This window comes from Atta colombica, unplaced genomic scaffold (assembly GCF_001594045.1).
Source record: "Atta colombica isolate Treedump-2 unplaced genomic scaffold, Acol1.0 scaffold52, whole genome shotgun sequence".
NCBI classification, from domain to species: domain Eukaryota; kingdom Metazoa; phylum Arthropoda; class Insecta; order Hymenoptera; family Formicidae; genus Atta; species Atta colombica.
Genome location: NW_017259542.1, coordinates 634,683 through 658,856, shown reverse-complemented (window position 1 = coordinate 658,856; position 24,174 = coordinate 634,683). Strand labels below are relative to the sequence as shown.

The 24,174-nt window shown below is 29.4% G+C and overlaps 1 protein-coding gene and 1 pseudogene across 1 annotated transcript in view; both read left to right on the top strand.

Moving 5' to 3' along the window:
• The first annotated feature begins 446 nt into the window (after positions 1-446).
• On the top strand, positions 447-1,470 carry LOC108691769 (annotated as a pseudogene).
• A 9,737-nt stretch (positions 1,471-11,207) lies between these two features.
• The window catches only part of LOC108691768 (voltage-dependent calcium channel type A subunit alpha-1-like), a 128,455-nt gene continuing 115,488 nt past the window's right edge, over positions 11,208-24,174 (top strand). The window contains 6 exon segments of the mRNA XM_018199671.1: positions 11,208-11,278; positions 12,460-12,628; positions 13,635-13,779; positions 13,846-14,024; positions 15,986-16,058; positions 16,150-16,330. Coding sequence (XP_018055160.1) covers positions 11,208-11,278; positions 12,460-12,628; positions 13,635-13,779; positions 13,846-14,024; positions 15,986-16,058; positions 16,150-16,330 — 818 coding nt within the window.

Here is a 24,174-nt window from a genome sequence, read left to right as displayed (position 1 = left end):
AATAAATAAACATTAAATATATACAAAATATACAAAATATATAAAATATAAATCTTAATGATATTCAATTTTTTTCAATGAAACAGTGTGTATCTTAATTAAAAATCGCGGTAAAGACAAAGTTTTTTTTAGGCACATTAAAAGTAATAGAATTTTTAATTAATTACAAGCTTTAGTTAAATTTTTTTCTTATATAAAAAAATTGAATAGAATATATATTTCATATTTCTTTTATATTTCTCTTGTCAAATATGATTATGGACATATAGTTATCCGACCAATGTCTTTATGTTCTTTTCGGCCATTAGATGGACATAGTGTGCAAATGAGGAAGGTTTGAAATCATTTAAAGGGGGAGAGAGAAACCATTCTATATTTAGCATCAGTGGCATCCAGCCACTAGCAGTTGTTGCGTTCGTAATCATATGTATAAATGATATGTATAACGCGGCGCATTGATAGTTTTAGAAGATAATCAGGCAGATAAATCACCCAAGTGAAGATGCTGATGAATGCGTTGAACGGTCTGCAGATCTCTGCGAAGGCCCAGGCATTTCCAAGTAGTTGCAGTAAACCGCGTTGTTGTGAAATTCGGTTATTTTGCGCGGAAAAGATTTTTCTATTGTAAATATAAACCAACGAAAATTCGGAATTCACCAATGAAACATAATAATAATGTCGAAAAATGATAATTTATGAAGAATATTTTTATAATTTGGAATGTTATTGTATTATTTTGTCATTGTTATATTTATTGTGGTGTTAATATCATTACATTTCCTGTTGTGAATGTGGTAATTCGCGCGTAAATAAATTGTATAGTGTTGTTTAAAAAAATAAAAAATTGATAATAATAAATTAATTTCATAGACTTGATTACGTTAAGGAATAAAATTATTCATAATCCAGAAATCTTTGTCTAATAAAAATTGTGAGTTCAGATTTTGTGTATTTTAAGAAATATTTCTTTTTTATTTTTTTTTTGTAGACAGAAAGACTCCTGTTGGAACTATTTTAAATAGTTTCTTGTCAAAAGAGATAAATGTGCCATTGGAGGCTGCTTCATTTATTTTCTGCCAATCGCTGAGAGTGCAATGGAGAAGACACTTCGATCCGGCACTACTCTAGTGATAAATACACAGCTTCTGGTACTGTGTATACAGCAGCTAACACCGGTGGAAGTCTCAGCTAGTATCAGCAGGCTGATTTAAGTCTTCCAAAGCTAAACTGTAGTGTTTTTCAAGGTATTCAAACAACAGCAAGAACTGCGTGGTGACTGAAGGAAGGAAAGGCATTTTGAGCATAACGAATTTCAATAGTATGTCAATGTCAATTATGAAAAATTAAGAGACGACACTTGGATCATTATAAACGCTGATCAAGACGAATCAATAGTGTATGCTGAAATATTACAATAACATTGTTATTCAAGAAGTTCAATATCGTAGTATAGAATTCCTAGGTGACTGAAAAAAAATATTAATAAATCTGCATGTGTTCCTACCTCAACAAATTAATAGATATTTGCTATTATTTTTAATAAAATCTTGATTATATAATAAATACATTCCTTCTTGAAATTATTTTAATATCTGAAAATTTTTTAATTATAGGCTTTGTACTTGCATATCAAAAAAATTGTAAATCATTGTGTAAATTATTAATTGATAGATATTATTATTGATTAATGTAACTAAAATAAATATTGTTGAAATTTAAAAAATTGAAGAAATTTGAACAAATATATATTTTTGAATTGCTGAATAAGTTATGTCTGCCTTAAAGTTATTTATTTTATAGGCATCCAAATATCAAATTTTGCAATGATGAAAATCGTTCATTTTAATTTACATTGCAATAAATGAAATTCAAGGATATGAAATAACGTTACGCGGTTTATCTTGCGAGTTTATATAATTTCGTATTTATAATAAGTAACCAATGAGAAATTTCCATTTTGTTTTGGATAATATGATCTGACCTTTATCGAGAAAAGTGAACTCTAAAGAAAGAACTGGAGATTGCAGATGTCTTTCTCTCAAATTAAGTTAGAAAAGCATAGAAAGGTATAGTTTTATCGTATGTTTGGATTCGATCTCGGCAATATAAAATATTTTGATATATTTCCAGAATCAAATCGCACACCTTACGCGCGCACACTTTATATGTGTTCGTGAGATACATTTGCTTCTTGGGACATGATTGATGTTCCAATACATTAGAATTATATCATAAATGAAACTATATAGGAAAGACAAAAGTACTTAAAATATTAAAATATAAATAGGACTGTGTGCAGGACTAGGCACATTTCAAATGTATTTAAAATACAGTAAAATATTTGAAATACAAATACTATTTTAAATACTGTATTTCAAATATAATACAAAATGTATTTTGTATTTCAAATATAATTTCAATGTATTTTATATTTGAAATACTAAAAAAATCCTTGATAATGATTCTTAACAACAATAATAGTAACTGAAATTTTTTTTCATATAACGGTGATACTGATTATTTTCATTAACTTTCAAGCAGAATCAAGTCATCAGTTATCAAATCTTATGATCTCGTACAAAAAAAAAAGTTTCTCGTGAGGTTCTCATGCGGTTGGCATAAAACAATAAAACTTTTAAAGAATACAAGAGAGTGAAGAAATTGTATATTCCGGTGTATCCTATTTCTGATAAGTTGATCGTATTATTCTTGTCGCTATCGCTATTTCCTCGTATTGTGTCTGGGGTCTGACAAAGCCTGCTACAACCAACAGCCGGAAGACCTTTTTGGAGGAAAAATTTTTGGAGATTTCAAGCAACGCGAACAGGCCTAATGATACTGACAATCAATAAGACGTTAGAGTGATCCTGATATTGATAAAGCCTGCGGCAAACGATGTTTGTTTTCCTACTAAATTGCTTATGTGAGAGTATATTCACATAACTTGCATAACTGCATAAACATATACAGAAAGAAAATTATTCAATCGCATTTCTCTCATAAAGACAAAATGATTGAATTTTCTTTATGCATATGCTTATGCCTCATGTACCCTTAGTAAATTACTAGAATTGCACCACACAGTGGAGAATTTCTAATAACTGAAGCACTCAACACACAAGCAATCCAGCAGGAAAATACACCGCTTGCCGCAGGTTTAGTTGTGTTGCTTGAAATCCCTAAAAATTTTTACACTTAGATATATTTTTGGGTGTTCGGGAGAGTTATTGAAGAGAGATAAGTGAAGATGTAAAAAGTGCAAAAAGTGAAAGCAATGCGAAACAAATCTACTAGTTGCGTTCGGAAACTTTAGTCTAATCAAACTTACTATTTAATTCCCATTAGGTTTGTTCTTTTTCGAAGAAAATTCTGCACTGATATACACTAGTGCAATAAGTTAGAATGAAACAAACTATATTAGTTTCATTCCAACTTATTACCAGTGTACGCCAGTGCAGAGCTTTCTTCGAAAAAGAACAGATTTTTTTGTTTCAAGCCTCTTTGTTTCGAACCTTTTATCTGAGTACGCTCGAATATCATACGCATACGCATCATTGGATGCGTTTACTACTTACGCTCACGCACTATAAGCTTCATTCTGTCTTTATGGCCGGTATTCATAGTCAGATCTCATATTCAAAACCATCTTAAGTACGGTCTTAAGAAATCACGAACCAATCAGAAGATTGCATTAGTGTCTTAAGACATTACTTAAGACGGTCTTGCACAGAAGTTTGAATCTCCAGACTCTGCGCAATAATCTTCTGCACAACTGCTTGACACAAAATAGTAAATTATGGGAAGTTATGTTCTGATGTATTATATACTATTATCCTAATATATAATGCTGAAAATTTATATTTATTTACATTATACATGTAAATATAATGTAAATTTCAAGATTCCACTATTAGTATATCTCATACATTAAATTCAATTTCAGTAAAATTATTAAACATTTTACTGCGCATGCTCTGATTGCTCTGACGCTGTCGTGTGTAAAAGGCACTTTTAGGGTGCTTTTTCATACTGACACTCGACGCTCATTTGTTAAATAGATTACGTGATCAAAATTGATGAATACCAAACATCAATTTTGATCACGTGACTTATTTCGACGCTAAAAATGAGCGTCGAGTGTCAGCATTATCAAAAAAGCAGCCTTATCATTCGGATAACGTTAGAAGCTCCGCACAATAAAAGGAACAGAGAATAGAGAATAAGAATTTCAACCTATCAGAAACTGTGTATTCCACAATACATGATTTCTGATAGGTTGAAATTCTTCCTTCCTTTCCTTTTATTGTGTGAAGCCCCTTACTGTATCGTACGCAACAATTATAATATACAACGTAGTTTACGTATTTTATGATTTCCTTAAAAGATAGATTGCAAGTACATTCAAAAACAAAGAAAGTAAAGAAATTGAAAAAGAAAATATAACTAATTGTTTGTGATATGATTTTACCTACTATTTTATATGGTAAATATTTCCAAATTGTAAGGTGGATCAAGATCACAACAAAGTGAAAGCAATGTATTTAACATGCAAGGAACAAAAACACATTATTTTAAGTGGTTCTTTAAAAGCCAACAAATAATTTTAAGATGCATTTGAAAGTAAGTACTTAATATAAATATTTGCTGTACTATAATCTATAACCATAGTGCATTCCATTTTCAAGCTGGAAACACAATGAAAGGCACAGGCAATAGGAACAGAGAATAAAAGATTTTAACCTATCAGAAAGCGTCCATTCTATTATTAATGGTGTCTGATAAGTTGAAATTTATCAATTTCATATAATTTAGATTCAATAGCTACAGTCGCTATAGATACAGACCACACTGATGATGAAGAAGAAAAAACAGTAGAATTCAAAATAATATCTGATGAACGCAATAATGCAATACATGAAACATCAACACCATATTTGTCAATGAACATGATAAATGATAATAATCTTTTATTACCACATCATTTAAGAAATGCAAGTTATACTTTGAATTTGTTGGCAACAACTGATTTTTATAATGCACTAAAAAATTCTACAGTTCATTCTAGAATTCATTATGCAGTATTTGGCAAATGCTCTGCATTGTGGAATGCATCACGGCGAAAATAATTCGGAAATAATTCATGATGCCTTACATTGCAGTTTAACCTACCCCTATCTTTGTCCTACCAGATGGAATTCTTTATATGACGCAACAATTCAGCTCCTAAAATACAAAACAAAGCTGAACGATTTAAATTTAAAATTAAATTTGTGTGCTTTCAAGAAGATCGAACTAGAATATTTGGAAGAATTTTGTTTTTTAATGAAAACCTATAGCAATAGCTCCAGATTATCTTCAAAAAGAAACAGATGTTTTTATGGTAAGTTGTTGTCTACATTACTTTCATTAAAAAAACGACTGCAAAATCTTCAGGAACAAAATCTGCGACACACCAGTTTTATTCTATCTAATTTACAAACTTCTTTGCATACAATTGGTTTGCAAAATTTTTCGAATTGTCTTCAGAAGTGAATGAAGCAATTATTGCTTCATGTTTCCATTATTTAAATTAAAATGATTGCCAGAAAATTTAGAATCTGAAAACGCATTCTAAATTTGTGTATTAATTCTATGGACACAATGGAAACTATATCTGATCGATACTAGTACTAGTAACACAGATGAAAATTTTTTTATTTTTTCTCATCCAAAAACAGAAAAATAATAATTTTTGCAGCAATTAAAGTTTGTATCTGTTTAAAATGACAAAGTCTTTATCTTCTTAAAACAATTACTTAAATGTGAAAAAAATGTTTATAAGATTTAACACAAATTTATGTTCTGCAGCTGGAGAGGCTATTTTCTTTTGCAGGGTTTATTCAATCGCCTTAGACAATCACTTTTGGACAAAAATTAATTTTTTTAAAAGGAAATTGCACTTATTTAAGTAGAAATATATTTGATTAATTTTCAGTTTGTTTTTTTTTTTGTTTCTATGATTATAGTCAAGACATTCATAATAACTGGCAAAATCGCTCTCGTAAACTGTTTGTGGTAAGTGTGAAGTGACATTGTTATTTTTTTGTTCAATTATCATATTCTCAATGTTTCCTGCCAACTTTTGTTTCGAAAGATTATATTATATTAGAATTATTTTACTGTAATGTTTAATTATTTTGCTTATTACTTTGTTTAACAATTAGTATCGTATAATTTTTCTTTCAAGTCGACAGTTTCGATGCTATCACAATATCACTTAGCGATGAATTCGTACGATTTCATTATTTATATTATCATCTATCAAACAACCTTATTAATTTTTTTATGATAAGGCACATAATGCCGGGACATTTATAAAAAGTAACTGAAACAAATCAGTTATTTTGTTCCAATCTTACTTTGTGTATTTACAATAAAAAATTTGGAAATATTTTGTATTCTGTATTTTGTATGAAAAAAATATTTTGTATTTGAAATATAAATTTTAGAAATATTTTGTATTTTATATTTTAAAATAATATTTTATATTTACAATACAAATTTTAAAATTATTTTGCATCTTGTATTTCAAATTGAAAAATCGAAAGTATTTTGTATTTTATATTTCAACTACTAAGATTGTCAGTATTTTGTATTTTGTATTTCAAATACTTTAATGATGTATTTTGCCCTGACTGCGTGTTATTATTTCTAACAATATTAATAGTACAAGTTAGGCAATAAAAATGTTATATATATATAATACAAGTTTGATAATATTAAAATGTTATTATATTTTATTATATTTTATTATATATGTATATCTTTGACGTAATGTGAATTATATTTATTATATTCTATTACGAGGAAAAACATTGAGAGGTTAAAAAACGGGATTTCCTCTCGAGAGTGAAACTCGAAGACTAATTGTCGATTCCTTTCTCTTTAACAACTTAATTATAGTAACAATTAAAGAATCCTACTCCTTTCTAGATCATAATCTTAGATATAATGCGATACAAAAAAGAAAGAAAATAACAAATAAAAAAAAATTGGAAATTGTTTTTAAAATTTTAATTTTGACTTTTAATTTATATCCTCTTTTTTTCTGAGCAATAACAAATTAAAATATAAGGTCTATTATATTGAACGAGCAACGTTAAGATGACCGATAAATAAAAATATATTTTATTTTTCTATGATGACATTTTTACAGAACGTTTCGAGCTTTACTTAATTCTCTTCATTCGTGTATAAATCAATTAACTTTCTATATCTTAATAAAATATTAACAATATTTATACAACAATACTTTAACAATAAATATTAACAATAATAACAATAGTTATGAGAACTTCATTTCACTTTCTGTTATAATCTTTCATTTTATTGTAAGAATATACCATAATATACTCCTTAATTAACAGTGGTGAAGCCAAAGTATGTCAATGAAATCCAATTTTTGGAAGTTTATTCTTCGATTACTCGCGAGAAATAGATATTAATTACAATCATCAATGTTCCAGACTTAGAATATAGATGTACATGGTTCATAGATTGAATTAATGGTCAACGTAATCAGTTACATGAAATTGATTGCGTGTAAATTAAAAGTCAAAAAGCAAGTAAAAACCGAAAATTAATAAAATTACAACTTACAAAGACAAATGTAACATACTGCAGAAACTGTCCTTTTCCTATTTCTACTGATTTTTGCATTTACGAATCCTTAAATTAAAAATTTTGGAATTCCTTAAAATCGCAATTTTATGTATATTTTAATTTTTTAATTGTTTTAGACGTATTATATGTAGCACAAAGTAATAGTATATTATTACAAATTATAAATCGTCCAAAGTGCAGTTTTAGCTTGAGAATACTCGTGATCTACGGTGCTCATATCCTTGAATGAATACGGCAATGGAAATCGATTATGTTGAGCACGACGACGACGGTTGCTAAGTTGCACGATGATAAATTGCATCTCGCCCATATACTGTGTGTAATGATGTCTGCAGTTAGAAGCAAGCATATTAAGTGTCTTCATGCAAGTATACGTGCACTACAAAGTACTGAATAATGAATATACATACAGATAAATATACATAATGAATATACATACATGGTCGGAACAATATCACAAAAAATTCAAGTAGGCGATGATGGATCTACACTCTTCTTTATAGCGTGTCCTAAGTTAAAAAGGTCAATTCTAATTAGCGAATTTTAGAATTGCACTAATCCTTTCATCTATATAATTTTTTGTTTTTTAAAATAATTTGGAAGGGAAATCTTTTTTAAATAAACTAATTATAACCGAAAAACTTAACAGATAAATGAATGTTTTTACTATATTATTCAGATAATTATTTAGCAAATAATATAATTAATAATTGAAATTAAGTGCCGACGTATTGAAATATAAAACAAAAAATTTTGTTATGTGTTTCTTAATCTATGTATATTGTCGAGTTTCCTTTTTTTATCTAATAATATAAAGTATTTTCTGTGCAGCATTAAATAAATGTTTTTTATGCAAAATCGAATAATTTTAAATTCCAAATTCTCTTTTTTATTATAATCTAAAGTAATCCATCTATCCCTTTAATCATAGTACTCTCTGTTTCCTGATTGTGAATTATTGCGATCCTTTGAGACGATACGCCATTACATTAATCCTTCAGCATTGCTTATGTGCAGCGATGTTCGCCGGGTGTACAAATCGTATTACTCAATGGTTGGAAATGTCGTCTGGGAATCGCGTCCTCCCAAGCCTGTTACGAATCTTTGAAGGACAACGCAACTTTGTTTCGGAAATGCGAACCAGGGAAATTGCATCCGAAGAAAACCGGCGAAAGTGTACAATAGAACTCCAAATCTGAATTGATTCCGGAGCGATATAATTTTCCACATGGGCGAGAACGTGATTTCGCAAATTATCGAGAAAACTATTATTTTCGAACTGTAATTGTAAGTTTCATGTTTGTTTACTCAATGGCATATTGCGAGAAAATGAATTTATTTTCTTTTTCCCAAGAGAATTCTTTCTTCCTCTGTACACATAAGGCATTGTATTATGTCCTACAATAATAATTTGTAAAGTGTTTCTTTTAGTTTAAGCATTTATTAGTAATAATTGATTCATTATTGATAATTAATTAAATTGTCGCCTTTTTTTGAGTACATTTATTGACAAGAAACATTATGTGGAAGATTTATAGCGACATTAATTTTTGTCTTTTTTAAACCTATTTACTGTAAATATAATTAGATATTTGAGTGCACATGATCCTCCATTGATTTTTAGATTTCTCCAAGATTAATCATTTCTTTTTCTCTCTGTAAATTTAAGAAAACTGTGTTAGTTTTTCTTCTAGTACTTATTTTAGTACTTATTTTTCTAGTACTTATTTTCTATCAAAGCAGCAGAATAAAAAAAGAGAAAAAAAAAGAAAATACAAAAAATGAAAATGTTGATCAACAAAATATTTATTGCTTTTTTTATATCTCCATTGTAAAATTTCAAAATATTTTATATATATTGCATTGATAGAAATGTGACATAAATAAAAAATTAATATTTAGAAAATATAAAAATTGACTTACAAAGAAACTAATATATTTTTGCGATAAAACACGTTATTTGTCAACATATTGCTTATATGGAAAAATATCACAATTCTAATAAGGAACGAAATATACACAATCTTATATTAAGGTCGCATTGGTCGAATTTTGAAAAATAATATAACTCATAATATAATTTTAAAGAATACATATTATATAACATATGAAAGAAAATAAAGTTAACATAGAAAAGAAAATAAAGTTTTATCATTATCTTAATTAAAACGTTCTAAAATTTAGAAAGAATTTGAAAAATGCTCTACTAAAAAGTTGCTAATTTTGAGATGTATCATTGTTCAACGCAACAATGTAAGATAATTATAATATTACGGTTATTATCTTGTTCCTTTTTCCAAAAAATATATTTACAGTAAGGAACATGTTTACAAGTACACTCACTGTAAAATGATGTAATGATTTAATCTCTCCTGGGATTTATAATGAAGATATTCCTCTCCGTTTCGCATGAGCGTCTTAGTCTCAGTTATGGTACACTACTATCACTAATCATGAATGTGTCGGTGGAAACAGTAGTTACAGTTCGCGCTACGTCAAACGGACCGAAGACGAACGTCGTCTCGTACTGCTTCATTCAGTTAGAATCAGATCTCAATCTTTTCCGCTCAATCGCTAGAATTAGAGATTCATCGACAGAACATCTTTTCAACAACTTCCGGAACTCTTGACATTTCCGTCCAGATCGGCCTCCTTCGTCTCTTAGAATGGAGCAGGAAACCATCTTCGCTTCTTTGTATTTAATTGTGAATCAATGGCAGATGTATTGTTGTAACACTTGTTGTAACGTGATATCGTCGTTATTCACATTGCCAACCTCCGGAGATTCGATTGATCGCTCGTTGCTCGATACTCGATTATTTCTACATCTCTCTTCATTGATTGTTTTGTCATATTCACTTTTATCAGATTATTATTCTGTATTTATCCTGGATTCGTTCACGCTCGCTTGCATAGTCAAGTAGACATCACCGGATTTAGAGGTCCGAGCTATACTTTTGATGTTGATGACTTTCGGAGGCCTCTCTGACAGAATAATGACGATATCTTCATTTTCCCTCGACGTTGATTCATTGCTCAGCTTAGCTTCCTCATAAAGTTCTTCGTTTAATTGAGTCTTGTCAGGCGATCTCTTTAACGGGTTTATTCTCTTTCAATCAATATCTTTTTTCTCATAAGTTATTTTAGAAATTTCATTCACTATTGCATGATCAACAATCTTTTTCTTTTGAATTGTCAGCAAAATCGAACAGATTGTTGAATTTATTGGCTTCCTTAGAGATTCGAGTCTTAAGAGCTTATAGCTGTGATTTCTCCTGGTAGATTCATACTGTTTCTGCGGTGCATTGGCTGTAAGATAATCGTCGAATGTAACGAACTTCCTGAAAGATATTTCCGTCTCCGGAGCCTTCCATACATCGTAACAGATTTCTAGCAATCGTCAGTTCGAAAGCTTGTTCGTTAAAAATTGGTCATTGGATAATGAGGTCATACGGAACTCGCCGCCACGCTTCCATCAAGTTTCTCACTACGTTCTCAACATTCCACAGTGTCTATATTTCTCTGATTCCTTCTACATACCTACGATGAATATTTCCCCAGTTGCAGGCGAGATAATTAAGTCTTTGAAGCGTGAACTTCTGTTTATTAACAAGAGGTATTTTCCACAAGTAATTTCAACGTGATAAGAGAAATTCTGAATTTAACGGAATTTTCATTGACAATTTTATATCTTATTATTTTCATGTTTTACAAATAAAATTACTGTAGATTGCTTCGGATTTATTGCCTTTTTGCATCTTTTGCACGAAACGTATGAAAATCTTTATTTTATTATTTCAAACTTTAAAGTTTTAAAATTTATTGAATGTTTATATCTTGATATAGCAATAAAAATGAAAAAGATTTAGAAGAATCAAATATGAATTAAAATATTCTGAATAATAAATTAAATTAATCAAGACTCCTCATAAATCAAAGAACTGGAAAGGATGCGGGCAATAGAAATCAAGCACAGAAGACATCACGCAAATAATAGCTATGAAACTTTTTTATTCACCAAAACTATAATACGTTCGCTATAATACGTTTTAGTGAATAAAAAAGTTTCACACTCCTAGTGTATCCGTATCCTTTTCAGTTCTTTAAAATATTCTGCCATCAATTATTAGCTATTAGCACAACAATTTCTAAATTATAAATATTTGTGATGAATTTTATCACATAATAAATTTAAAATCTTTCGTAACCTAATAAATTAATTGCGACTGTTTTTATTATTTTACTCATGCTGCGAGAGATTATAAAATTCATCACAAAGTAATTTATAATTTAGAAACAATTATATTATGTTAAAAGTTAATAAAATTTTACAGAATATTTTAATTTTGACTGTAATTTTAAAAGCAATTAATCGTCTTTTCGTGAACATACTTTCTGTAAGTCATCTTCACGAAATGGAAGACATCTCTCTTCAGGAATTTCAACATTGACAGAAAGTCATCAGGAAAAAAGATATGTTTAATGTTACTCAGTTCGAGATCTCGAAGAGCGTCGATGCGATTTCTATGCAAAAATAACAAAGTTCTGCGATCATTGTTCGACATGAGATAGTTCAATTGGATCAACCATTCTCTGAAGAGACTGATGTTTATTGAAGGCGTCTTCACTGTGACTATATATGTAATTCTTACCCGTTATCATAGCGAGAAAGATAAGAAACAGCAGATCAATAACCTTTTTGATGCCAGAGGCTTTGTAACACAACAATATCGTCGTTTTCTCCATTTGTATCGGACTTGTGTTGTCATATTTATTTTTGACGCTGATATTTCGTAGGTGGAACGTCCGAATACATCATCAATTCCACATGGAAGAGATCTTTATGCTTATATTGTATGATGATGGATCGCATCATATCGATCCAGAGAAGATAGATGAGATGATAGAAGATCAGTCCAGAAAGTTCCTTTGTACTAACGAGAAGCCTTACTTCTTCAAAAAAGATGTTAGCCATTTCTCAGGACATTTAAAATTTAATCGAAAATTAAAAAGAAAAGATATTTAAACGCGATGAAATGTTATATATTGTGTAAGAAATGGATAATCTTTTACCGCTATTGATGCGCCATTGCGCCATTTGTACTTTTCGACTACTTTTAAACTTTTGGCCATCTCGATTCTCTGCACTCATTACTCCACGACGGTTGTTTATAAAAAGAAAAATGCGCTGTTGACTTTTGTCCCGTAGATTGAAGTGATAAGATCGTTGTATTGATTCATATAATTTATTGAATTAAAACCAATTTATCCGATAAACTTTTGACCATCTAATTATTTAAAAGAAGAAGAAGACTAGTGATTGCTCTCCAAAGAAGATCCTTCTGGGAAAAATTCTTAAAGGACTTTTCAACTGCAAATATTATTTACGATACACACGTATTTTTTATTATTAATATAAACTTTTTATGATATTTGGATGTATTGCTCCATATAGAATATCTCAAATATTCGAATATTGAATTAATTTCATATAGAATAAAAAAATAGAGAACAGATATTATTCTTTCTAGAAAAAAAATAAAATAAATGTCCTAACGGGAAAAAACATTGTTCTCTTGAATTAAACGGAACATTCAATACTGCCATCGCGACACAAGGCTATTATTCTTGACTATCTTTGATTATCGCGATACGGAAGTGAATAACCCGCGGGAATCAGATTAACCTCGATCGTGCTTCGAGTCCTCCAAGTATGCGCGTGCCTACTGTCGAAGCAAATCTTTGCAGGTCAATTTCAGTCATAACTCTTATGCTAGGCACCGGTTCAGAATCGAACAATTCGAATTAAAAAGAAACTTTTATACCTAAAGGCAGCACTATTGACTATAATAATATTTTAATGTTAAACGACATAAATGAATATCCTGTCTATACCCTCGGAAAAATAACTTTATCGGTTTTTGGAAAAGAAGTTTTTTTATATCGTATCTAATGACTTTCCTATCTCACAGTTCGGCATATTAGGCAATGATTTCTTTGAACAGAATTCTTCAAAAATAGATTACGCGAAAGGATATCTAGATACATCGGGAATAAAGATACCCTTCTTGTCACCAGAAATCATTATTGCATCCGCGCTCTTTATTTTACGTCAGAGTAGAAAATCCTGAAATAAAGATTGGATATATGCCAGAAATAAAAATAGCTCACGAATTTATTTAGGAGACACCATAATAGAAAATGTCTCTGGAGAAGCGTATCTAAACGTCATAAGCACATTGGACGAAGAAGTAGAAGTTCAAGTGCCAATCTTGCGTTTTAAACCTCTAGATGAATTATTCGATAATCACGAATTAAAAATCAAAACGCAAGACGATCAAACAGAAATTATGGATATACAGGTCGATTTTACATATTCGAACCACTAAGAACATAATGAAGTACCCAATTACGATGCCGATTTAAAAAAATGACAAAGACGTCTATGAATAATAATAAGGACGGGAAAATTGAAATTGAAGAAAATATGATGTTAAATGAAGCAAAGAAGGATACTAATAACATTACCCAAAATAAGGATTAGAATAAAGTTAAAGGAGAAAATTCAAGAAATTAAAAATTAAAGGAAATGAAAAATTAAATAAAAATTCTAATTCAGAGGAAGATTCTCAAACCTTCACCGAGACTCTAAATTTCAAAATCCACGGAGGGGGGAATTATCAACCTCTCCTGAAAGTCAAGTTAATTTCAAGATCCTGGGAGAGGGAAATTTCCAGACCTTTCCTAAAAATTTGAATAATTCTAGAATTCCAGAGGAAGGTTTCCGTACCTCTATAGTAAATTCTACTCTTGTCGATTGCGAAGAGGAAAGTAATCAAATCTCACTACGTAATGTGAATTTTATTTAAAAGAATCTAAGGGAAAGGACTTTTTAATACTCCAAGAAGAAATTAAATTTTCCAGGGTTGGAACATCCATGGATAATAATCAAACCTATCACCTTACTGAATGAATTCGTGAAAATAATACAATTATATGATCTAAATATCAGATTCTTCTATAATTGCGAAAAGAAAAGTATAACCATCTTCGAAAATTTCTGCATCGACGCAAGTTCAATCCCAAGAAGTAATAGCGTAATTCATGATCAAAATCTTATATCTAGGACAGATTTCATATTCCTGGAGAAAAATTGCAACTAATGTATTGCAACATCAAATATCTGCAACAGACAATCGACCTGTAAACACACGACAGATTTCCACAACTTCATAAAGAGGAAATAAATAAGCAAGTCGAAGAATTGCTCGAAGGAGGCATAGTAAAGCCTTCTCAATCGCCTTACAATATGCTCATAAATAGTTCTGAAAAAGATTCGAAAGGAAACAAGAAATGGAGAATGGTATTAGATTTTCGCGTTCTGAACGAAAAAACTGTCGGAGACGAATATTCATTATCTAATATTGTTGTCATTCTAGATCAATTAGGCAGAGCAATATTTTTCTGTGATTTAACTTCTGGATTCCATCAGATAAAAATGGATTCTGCGGATAACCATAAAATCGCTTTTCTGCGGATAATCATAAAATCGCTTTTCAAGTCCTTTCGGGCATTACGAATTTGAACACATGCGCTTCGGATTAAAAAATGTTCCTGCTTTCCAAAAGTTAATAGATCTAGTTATATCAGGATATATTACAAGACCAGGAATTATTTGTTTACATAGACATTTCAAATACGCCACATCACGCAAGAAAATATAATTTATTAATAGACCGAAAAACTAATCTGAAATTACAGCCAATAAATACGAATTCTTGAAAACAGAAATAACATATCTAGGGCACGTAATCAACAAGGATGAAGTCAGATCGGATCTAAAAAAATTAGATGCCGTGAGGCATTTTCCGAGACGTAAGATTCCAAAAAATATTAATTTCTAGGATTAATAGGATATTATCACAGATTTATACCAAGCTTCTCGAAATTAGCGAAACCACGAACTTATTAAAGAACACAGCTTTCAAATGGACATCCATTGTTTCAAAAAGAATCATTTGAAACATAAAACAAAGATTATGCGAAGAGCTTGTTTTACAATATATGATTTTTCAAAATCTTTCCAACCATTTTTACGACAGATGCTTCTGGAATAACCGTAAGAGATATCCTATCACAAGGAGAAATAAATAAAGACCAACCAATAGCATATGTTTCGTGAACATTAACTGACAACATAAAAAATAAAATATGATATATATGAAAAAGAAGCATTAGCAATAGTATATTGTGTTAAACATTTCCATATCTATACGGACGAAAATTCACGTTGGTTATAGATAAATCGTTACTTTGGTTTAAGAACGCAAGATGCAAATATGAGAATATTCCGCTGAAACTTGCCGAATATGATTATGATGTCGTATATAAAGCAGGTAAAACTAACGTAAATGCTGATGTTCTATCAAGAAATCCTGTCCTCGAAGAAATAAATTGTAAAATAATTAACCCTAATAGATTCTTAAGTCTTCGATCCGAAAGACGTAGAAATGATTTCTAGAATATTAGAAGAAACCGATGAACAAGAAGAGGACGAAAATTTTGAATTATATCTTTTCGACGACAAGAAAGATGAAGATCAAATGCCCGATGATAATTTGTCTGACGAAAATACAGACTCAATATCATTCACACATGAAGAAACTGTGTGAGCCACTGAGATTACAAATTAGCGAAGAAGCATTAATCCATGAGCCATCTAATTACAATAGAATGCAAAACACGAATCAAAGTCAAACAAAAAATAAGAATGTTCGACAAGAAATATCGATAATATATATTATCGTAGAGAAATGAAAATGAAATTGAAGAAGTAGAAAATAGAAATAATCCACCAGACAAGGAAAGAGATATCGAAGAAGATGCAAGAATCAATGACAAAGACGAAGAATCGGATAAAAATAACAAAAATCAAGGCTCAAAAATAAAGATAACTAAAAATAATATAATAAATAGTCGCGATTTATTATTTCTACGTAAGGATAATATTGCTTATTTTGTTGACCGACGGAAGACCAGTAGATTCAGGCTCTCAGAAACTTTTCGAAAGAAACAAGATTCCTTATCTAAGAGATAAAGCTAAGCCAAAGTTATAAAATATGAAAAGCATTACCATGTTGTTTTGTCTGTTAACGAAAGACCCCGTGAAGATCCGACGATTCTCTCAAATTTCTATAGTGGTTAAAGATTTACGAACTATCGTTGGAAAATTAAAATAGAAACAATTAGTATCGCAAAAACAGATTTTGTTAATAACGTACCATGGAATGATATCAAATCTTTGTTACAATTAGCTTCCATTGATTCAACAACTAAATTAATTATATGCAATGGATTAATCAAATATCCACCTAAAGATCTTCGGTCTATTATAATCGGCGAAATGCATTACTCGCCCACTGGAGGACATCGAGGCGTTACAAAAACATATTACACGGTAAAACACAATTATTATTGGGAAAATCTAAAATCCGATATTCAACAATATATTCAGCAATGTTTGCAATGCCAATTGAAAAAATTAGTAAGAGTCAAAACTAAACAACCAATGATAATTACCGACACGCCTCTTCTTTCTTCTTCTTCTTTTAACAAAGTAGCAATGGACATCATAGGATCTCTGCCAAAAACAGAAAAAGGTAATGAATCTTTTAACCTTGCAAGTCAATTAACGAAATTTTGCATGGGAATACTAGATCAGACTTCTGAAACAATAACAGAAGCTTTTGTAGATAGATTCATTTGCGTATTAGGAACATTAAAGGCTATGTTAATCGATCAAAGAAGAAATTTCATCAGCGACTTAATGAAAAAAGTTGCAAAAATTTTCAGAATACGCAAATTCCGCACAACCGCTTTTCATCCACAATCGAATGGATCATTAGAAAGATCGCATCATACTTTTTGGGCGAATATTTAAAACAATATGCAAATTCGCAAAAACAATAGGATAGATGGATCAGCCTTGCAATGTTTAATTACAATATTAACATACATGAGGCAACAAAACACACTCCATACGAATTAATATTCGGAAAAATAGTTCGAATATTTTTAAACGAATCTTTAGTACCGAATCACAAATTATCTAATTACATTATCTAATAAATCTTGTCACTCAACTCCATATAGATAAATGTTTGTGAAAATGTCAAAGCTAAAGAAAAATCAAAGAAACATATTACAACAAGAAAATTAATCGACAGATCTTTAAGCCTGAAGATCAGATACTAAAAAGGTCAAAACCTTATAAATTTTGACATCAATACACAAGCTCGCATGCATATTATTGGGTTGTCCGGAAAGTTCGTGCCGCAAAAGATTTAAATTTAAAGGTATACTAAAATTTAAATCTTCTGCGTTTCAATCTTCCTTCAAAATTGGTACGAACTTTCCGGACAACCCAATATTACACGTATATTATTACACGTACATTATTTGATATGGGTCTGAGTAGGTTGATAATTCAGATCATTTCTATAATTCAGCGACGCACGTTTCATGACAGCGCCGTTGTCGGAATATCGCGGAACTAAAATACTGCTCGGTTTCATGGCTTCACGTCAATTTCACTCGTAATATAAATCACTCGTAAATGAAATTTCGGCAATTTTTTTCTCTTATACTAAAGCCCCTACCTTGTTTCTAAAAGCATAGGATTATTCTTTCAGGTTTTCTGCAATTCGCCAGCTACTTTTTATGAAGTGCAAAATCTGAAATATGCTCTTATATGCAGCACATATTGTGATCGATTATCGACTACAGAAGCCGAGCAAAACTGTAAGTATTCAATTTTCTTTCGTTTTTCGTATTGTAGCTGACGAATTACGTTGTTGTCGATACTTTAATTGTGGAGAAGGACTTTTCAATCCATAAACACAATTAAGAGATAAGAGTCTTTAATAATTAATGATAAAACAGGCACTCCAGCATCCTCTTAAAGATTTTTAGCTTAATGAAAATAAGTAGATTAATTCTACATCGGTATTGTGCCATGTATATAAACGCGTAAATTAAACTGTAACTTTTATCTGATCTGTTATTCTCGCTTTATCCTTAAAAACATGCGGGTGAGAAACTTTTTGGCTTTACTTTTTGTTTTATCTTTGTACAAGTTTAAAACACATAGCCGAAAGGATTTAAAATTTGGTTAATGAGCGAAATTTCATCTTGATTATTAACTAACTTTAAACTTGGGAACAGGTCTCATAAGATAACTACTTTGCAATAATATTATAATAAGAGTTATTATGTAACATTATAATAAGTGATTATAAGAAAATGAGAGATTTCTCTCTTTCTCTCTCTTTTTACACATTAAATATACAATTATTAAATTACTTTAATACTTATGTGTCTTTAGAATATTTATATACTATTTTGATTTATTTACTCATTTTTATGAATGCGGAATTGTTTTAATATTAACTCTAAAATTTTAATTTTTCTTTCTCAACTTTATTGAATTTAGGATTACTTATTAAAAAATGCTCTTTTTTTCATTCCAGAAATATTTTCTTATATTCCTTTCTTATATAATTTATATTTTTTTATAATATGTTATAAATATGTTATAAATATGATTCGATTATAATATAATATAATATAAATACGATTCTATTATAATATTTAACTTTATTTAATTAAATCTTAACATTAATTTTTAATTTTATTTTACCAAATATTGTAATTTATTAAATCTCGATTATTCCAACATTACTTTACATTATTTACTTTCCTATTATTTAAAAATATTTATATACAATATTTGATAGTTTTGTTAATGATCACACTAAAAGAACAGATTGACTGAATATGGCATAGCATTTTTATTATAATTGATTGCAGTAACCAATTTTTGGTTGTGCCTATCGAAATCCTATAGGATAACTCCAGTGAATACTCCGCGCTGGGATTTATCCTATGCAGAAGTCAGAAAAAATAGAACGAATGAAGATAATTTTCCCGCAATTACTCTGTTATATGTCTTTATGTTACATTAGTATTGTATTATAATTTTAGTTTTTTACTGTTAATATTAATGAGATTATTGAATCGATTTGTCACTGTAATAAATAGCGTCATCATAAATTATAATCTATATAAAATGATTATAATTGGGCGCGTTAAAAAGTTAGTGATTATTTCATGATACATAAGTGTAGAGGAATAATAAAGCATATTATATAAAAAAATACAAGTGCTTTGTTCTTGTATTCTTTGTTGGGATATACGGCATTTTTAATGGATGAGATTATGCCCAAAGCATACAAAGTGTGCAGATTCAGTGCACTAAATACAATAAATATATACATGAAATGTATACCTCATGTAATAGTACTTATAATATAGAATTGTAATTATTATCTATTACTTCATATACATATTTATCATTCTTATTCCTTAATAAAACTTTATAAATGCACTTTATAAGAAGTTTTTGGGTCATTTTACGTCTTATTTATATGCATTATTTGTAAATTTTTTATGAGGCGTACATACTCCTCCCCCTATGAGTAGCCATATATCCCATCCCTATGGCATATACGGCAAAAACGCAAGGATTTCTAAAAGTTCTTCTTTTTAATACAAAAAATAAGTATTTCGGATTTCTAATATTGTTTTCATAGTAGGCAGCACAAAGTTTTTTAGACAGTACGATATAATTCATTTATCTTAAAAATAGTACAATAATACTTAATAAATTAAGTTTTTGTTTGATGCGGCGTATATACTGGAATTACTCTATGATATTGCATATAGGTTAACGCAACCAAAAATTAGCTGCTGCAACCAGTTAAAAATAATATGCTATATTTTACCATCTTATTTGTTGCAGCAGCCAATCTTTTCTTTTAGTACAACCACATTAATTATAGAAAAATTTAATTTCACTTTCGTCTAAATTTATTAAATATTAGAATTTATTATTCTGCTGATCCTCTTATGATATAAATGCCTTATGTAACTTTCATCAAATGGCTTGGGGATCGTCGGACGGCTATTTCTTCTCTCGTGTAATCACGTTCCTTCGTGTTTCAGAAGACCATCCCGGTCTTCTGATTCGATCGATCGCTTCTCTCAATACATCCAAAATTATTTCTGTCCGCAAAGAAAATCAATCGCGTTCGCGAAAGACAAAATTAGAAGGCGACACGATGCGATGCGACGTGACGCAACGCGACGCGCCGCGTCGCGACGCTCACGAGGGCGACAAATCGATTTCTGGCGCACTGTCGCCGACCGACCCGATTTTCGCTCATTGTCGTGTCGCAATTCGATAATTTCCACGCCGATAATCTTCGTTGCAGTTGAGGGAAATATATATAATAATAGTAAAACGTGAAACTATATGATTGCACAGTACTTTGTGCGGTGCTGTAAACTTTATGCTGTAAGTTACTGTAATCTATACACAGAAAATAGTGGAGAAGTTGCTGAAAATTGAACAAAGTGAAATGAATTAAACATTTTATATATTATAAAAATTGATCCACTATTCAGTTATATAACATAATTCAATAATCTATATTTTTCGTAATGAAAATATAAATTTGCATATCTATTATATCGAGGCGTTTTCAAAAAATTTTAAGTAAATCTCATGAAAATATTGTAAGAATGATAAATACGTATGTGTTAATTATCCACAATTTGCTTAGTTCAAACAAATAAATTTGACAATTTATCGCTATGTCATCACCGCAATGTCTATGTCAGTTTAGATTTGAAATAAACAATAAAATAATTTAAAATAATGCAATCAATTTAAATAATATACCATGGTATTTATTTTATTAATTAAAAATTATTGAAAATGTTTATATAAAAACATTTTATTTTATATTTTCGATTTATTTTTATATGAGAAATCACTTCCTTCCAGATTGATTTTTGGAATACCTTATATATCAGCCAAATATTCAGTTTTTTTATAATCTTTTTCACAAGTTTTAAATACATTTTCTTCATAGTATATATGTTGATAAAAACTATTGATTTATACAGTAAAATGTTTAATTAATTCTAACTTGTTCACTCGTTACAAAATACAACTATTTAGTTTCAGTAATTTCCTCGGTTGTTTATCTGTACATATTCAACCATTTTTTAAAGATCTTTGTTAAATTTCTGGAGAAATATTATTTAAAACTTTGCAATAATTTATCAATAATAATAACAATAATGTTGATAATTATCGATATTTCAGTTATTGCATGGAGCTTAATTAATTGATTGAAATGCATTACGAAGATAATAAGTGTATCATTTTTAATTGACAATAACCTTATTGGAATTTAAGATTAAAGATTGTCGAATCTCACTGTTATTCGACAATTTACAAAATTCTAAAGGCATTATTAACTGATAAAAAAAACTTCTTTTACGTTCTGAGATTAAAATAAGTTTATTTACAGTTTAATAAAAAAATATTGGCACTTAAATATTATACGCCGAGAAATAGATTCGATTACGTAAATTGTGATTATTCAAACCCTCTGCCGCTTTTAAAGGTTGGAGGGCGTGGGAGTAAGAGCGCTACATGTGAGAAACATAGAAGGGATGAGTTTTCAATTGATAAATCCGACTCTTTCTCTAAGTTAGGATGATGACCAATGCCAATTTTAAACATAGCTTTAAACTACATTTAACGTTGCTCACCTACCTAACCTTTTTCTTATTGTTAACTAAAATAAAATTCATATTCCTTTTTGAAGAAATGTTTAAAAAATTGAAACAGCTATTTAATTATAATAATTTTTTAGAAAAATACTTAATTAACTAACTACCTGATTGAATTGATATTCAATAATTGTAAAACTTTTTAAAATTTCTCAAACTACATCTTTTAACAATATTACTAATGTTCTGTTCTTATGAATTTAATACGATATATGATTAAGATTCGACAGTCTTTAGCAAATATTTTTTTTATATAATCTCGCGTACGCGTTTATTATTAACGAAATAAATATTATTTTTGATAGAGGAATTTTTTATAATAAAAAATTCCGTGAGCGTTGCAACAAATCGCACAGTTGGGAGAGTTAAAATAAAATTAAGATAGCTGCATATCAGAAATTAGTGCAGCTAATACATGTTGCTTTCACTTTGGAATCTTAAAACTGGACTGCTTTTTCCGATCATCCTTAAAGTCGGTACTGCCGACGGCAATAACAACGTCGATGGAATCGCGATGGTGGATGGTGTTGGCAGAGGTGGTGGAAATAGCGGTGGATAGAATGAAAGGGAGGGATACAAGTCACTCGATGAAACAACGAGAGATTAAGAGGACGAAAGGATAGCACATAAACGAAACGATAATAGATATAAATTATCTACTTGCTCCGCTAGTCCTGTCTTTAGCTGTTTGACAACAGATGCTTTGATGAACCATTATTATATAATTTTATAATAAGTGTTATCGAAATAAATATTATTAAAAAAGACATTATATAATAATTTATAAAATTTAACATATTGATGCTTTCATAGTTTTTTGTGATTTTTTAAAATAAATTTTTTAAAATAAATTTCTAGATAAATTTACAATGTGAATATCACAGTAAGTAACGAAAAGATTTTATCGATCTGATCTTAATGTTTAAATAATTCAGTGTTAATTTGTATACATATCCAGTTCTACAGCTGCGCGCCGAAATCATTTTTAATCTTTAAACATAATTTTAAACCGAATTGGGATAGTAATATCACAAATTAAATTACCAAGCAAATTTAATATTGATGTAAATAATCGATGTATCCTAAAAAATTGAAGATAATTTAATGCTTAAGCAACTTATAATGTTGTAAATAATTTATTGCGAAAAATATCATTTCAGCCAAGATTATTACAATCCAGATCTCCTTACGTTTAGATGAATATTTTAACTAATTAGATGACTGAAACTATGATAATATTTTATCGCAATAATTCAATTTTTAATAATTTCAAAATCCAGAAACTAATTTGTAAATTTAATTTTTTTATGTTTGTAAGAAAAGATTTTTTAATTAAAAGAAAATTATGATTAATTATATATTCTTTTTATTTTTTTGATACAACGATGTAAGAACAAATTATTGCATATATTACAAATGTATAAAGATAAACAGTTTTATTTATTTCAAAAAAGTTTTTGAATGTACAGAAACTTTTAAAGTTGACGCAATTGTTCGAGTAAATGTGCTTGGAAGCAGTACTTTTTTTGTAATTCTGACTATTATCGAGCAATATAGCGCAATTAAAAAGATATGAACTATTACAATAAATCAATTAAAAAGCGATTAAATATTTTAATTTTAATCAAATAATAATTATTTTTTTTAGTTTTGAAGGATCACAATTTCTGACCATCGCACATATGCAATACGTTTTCTATATATCAACTCTCTATAGATGATGTGGTTTATTTTAATTTTTCACGATATTGCTGTAATCGTCACATCAAACTTTCCTTGCAAAATCACTTTTTCTTTCTATCCCATTTT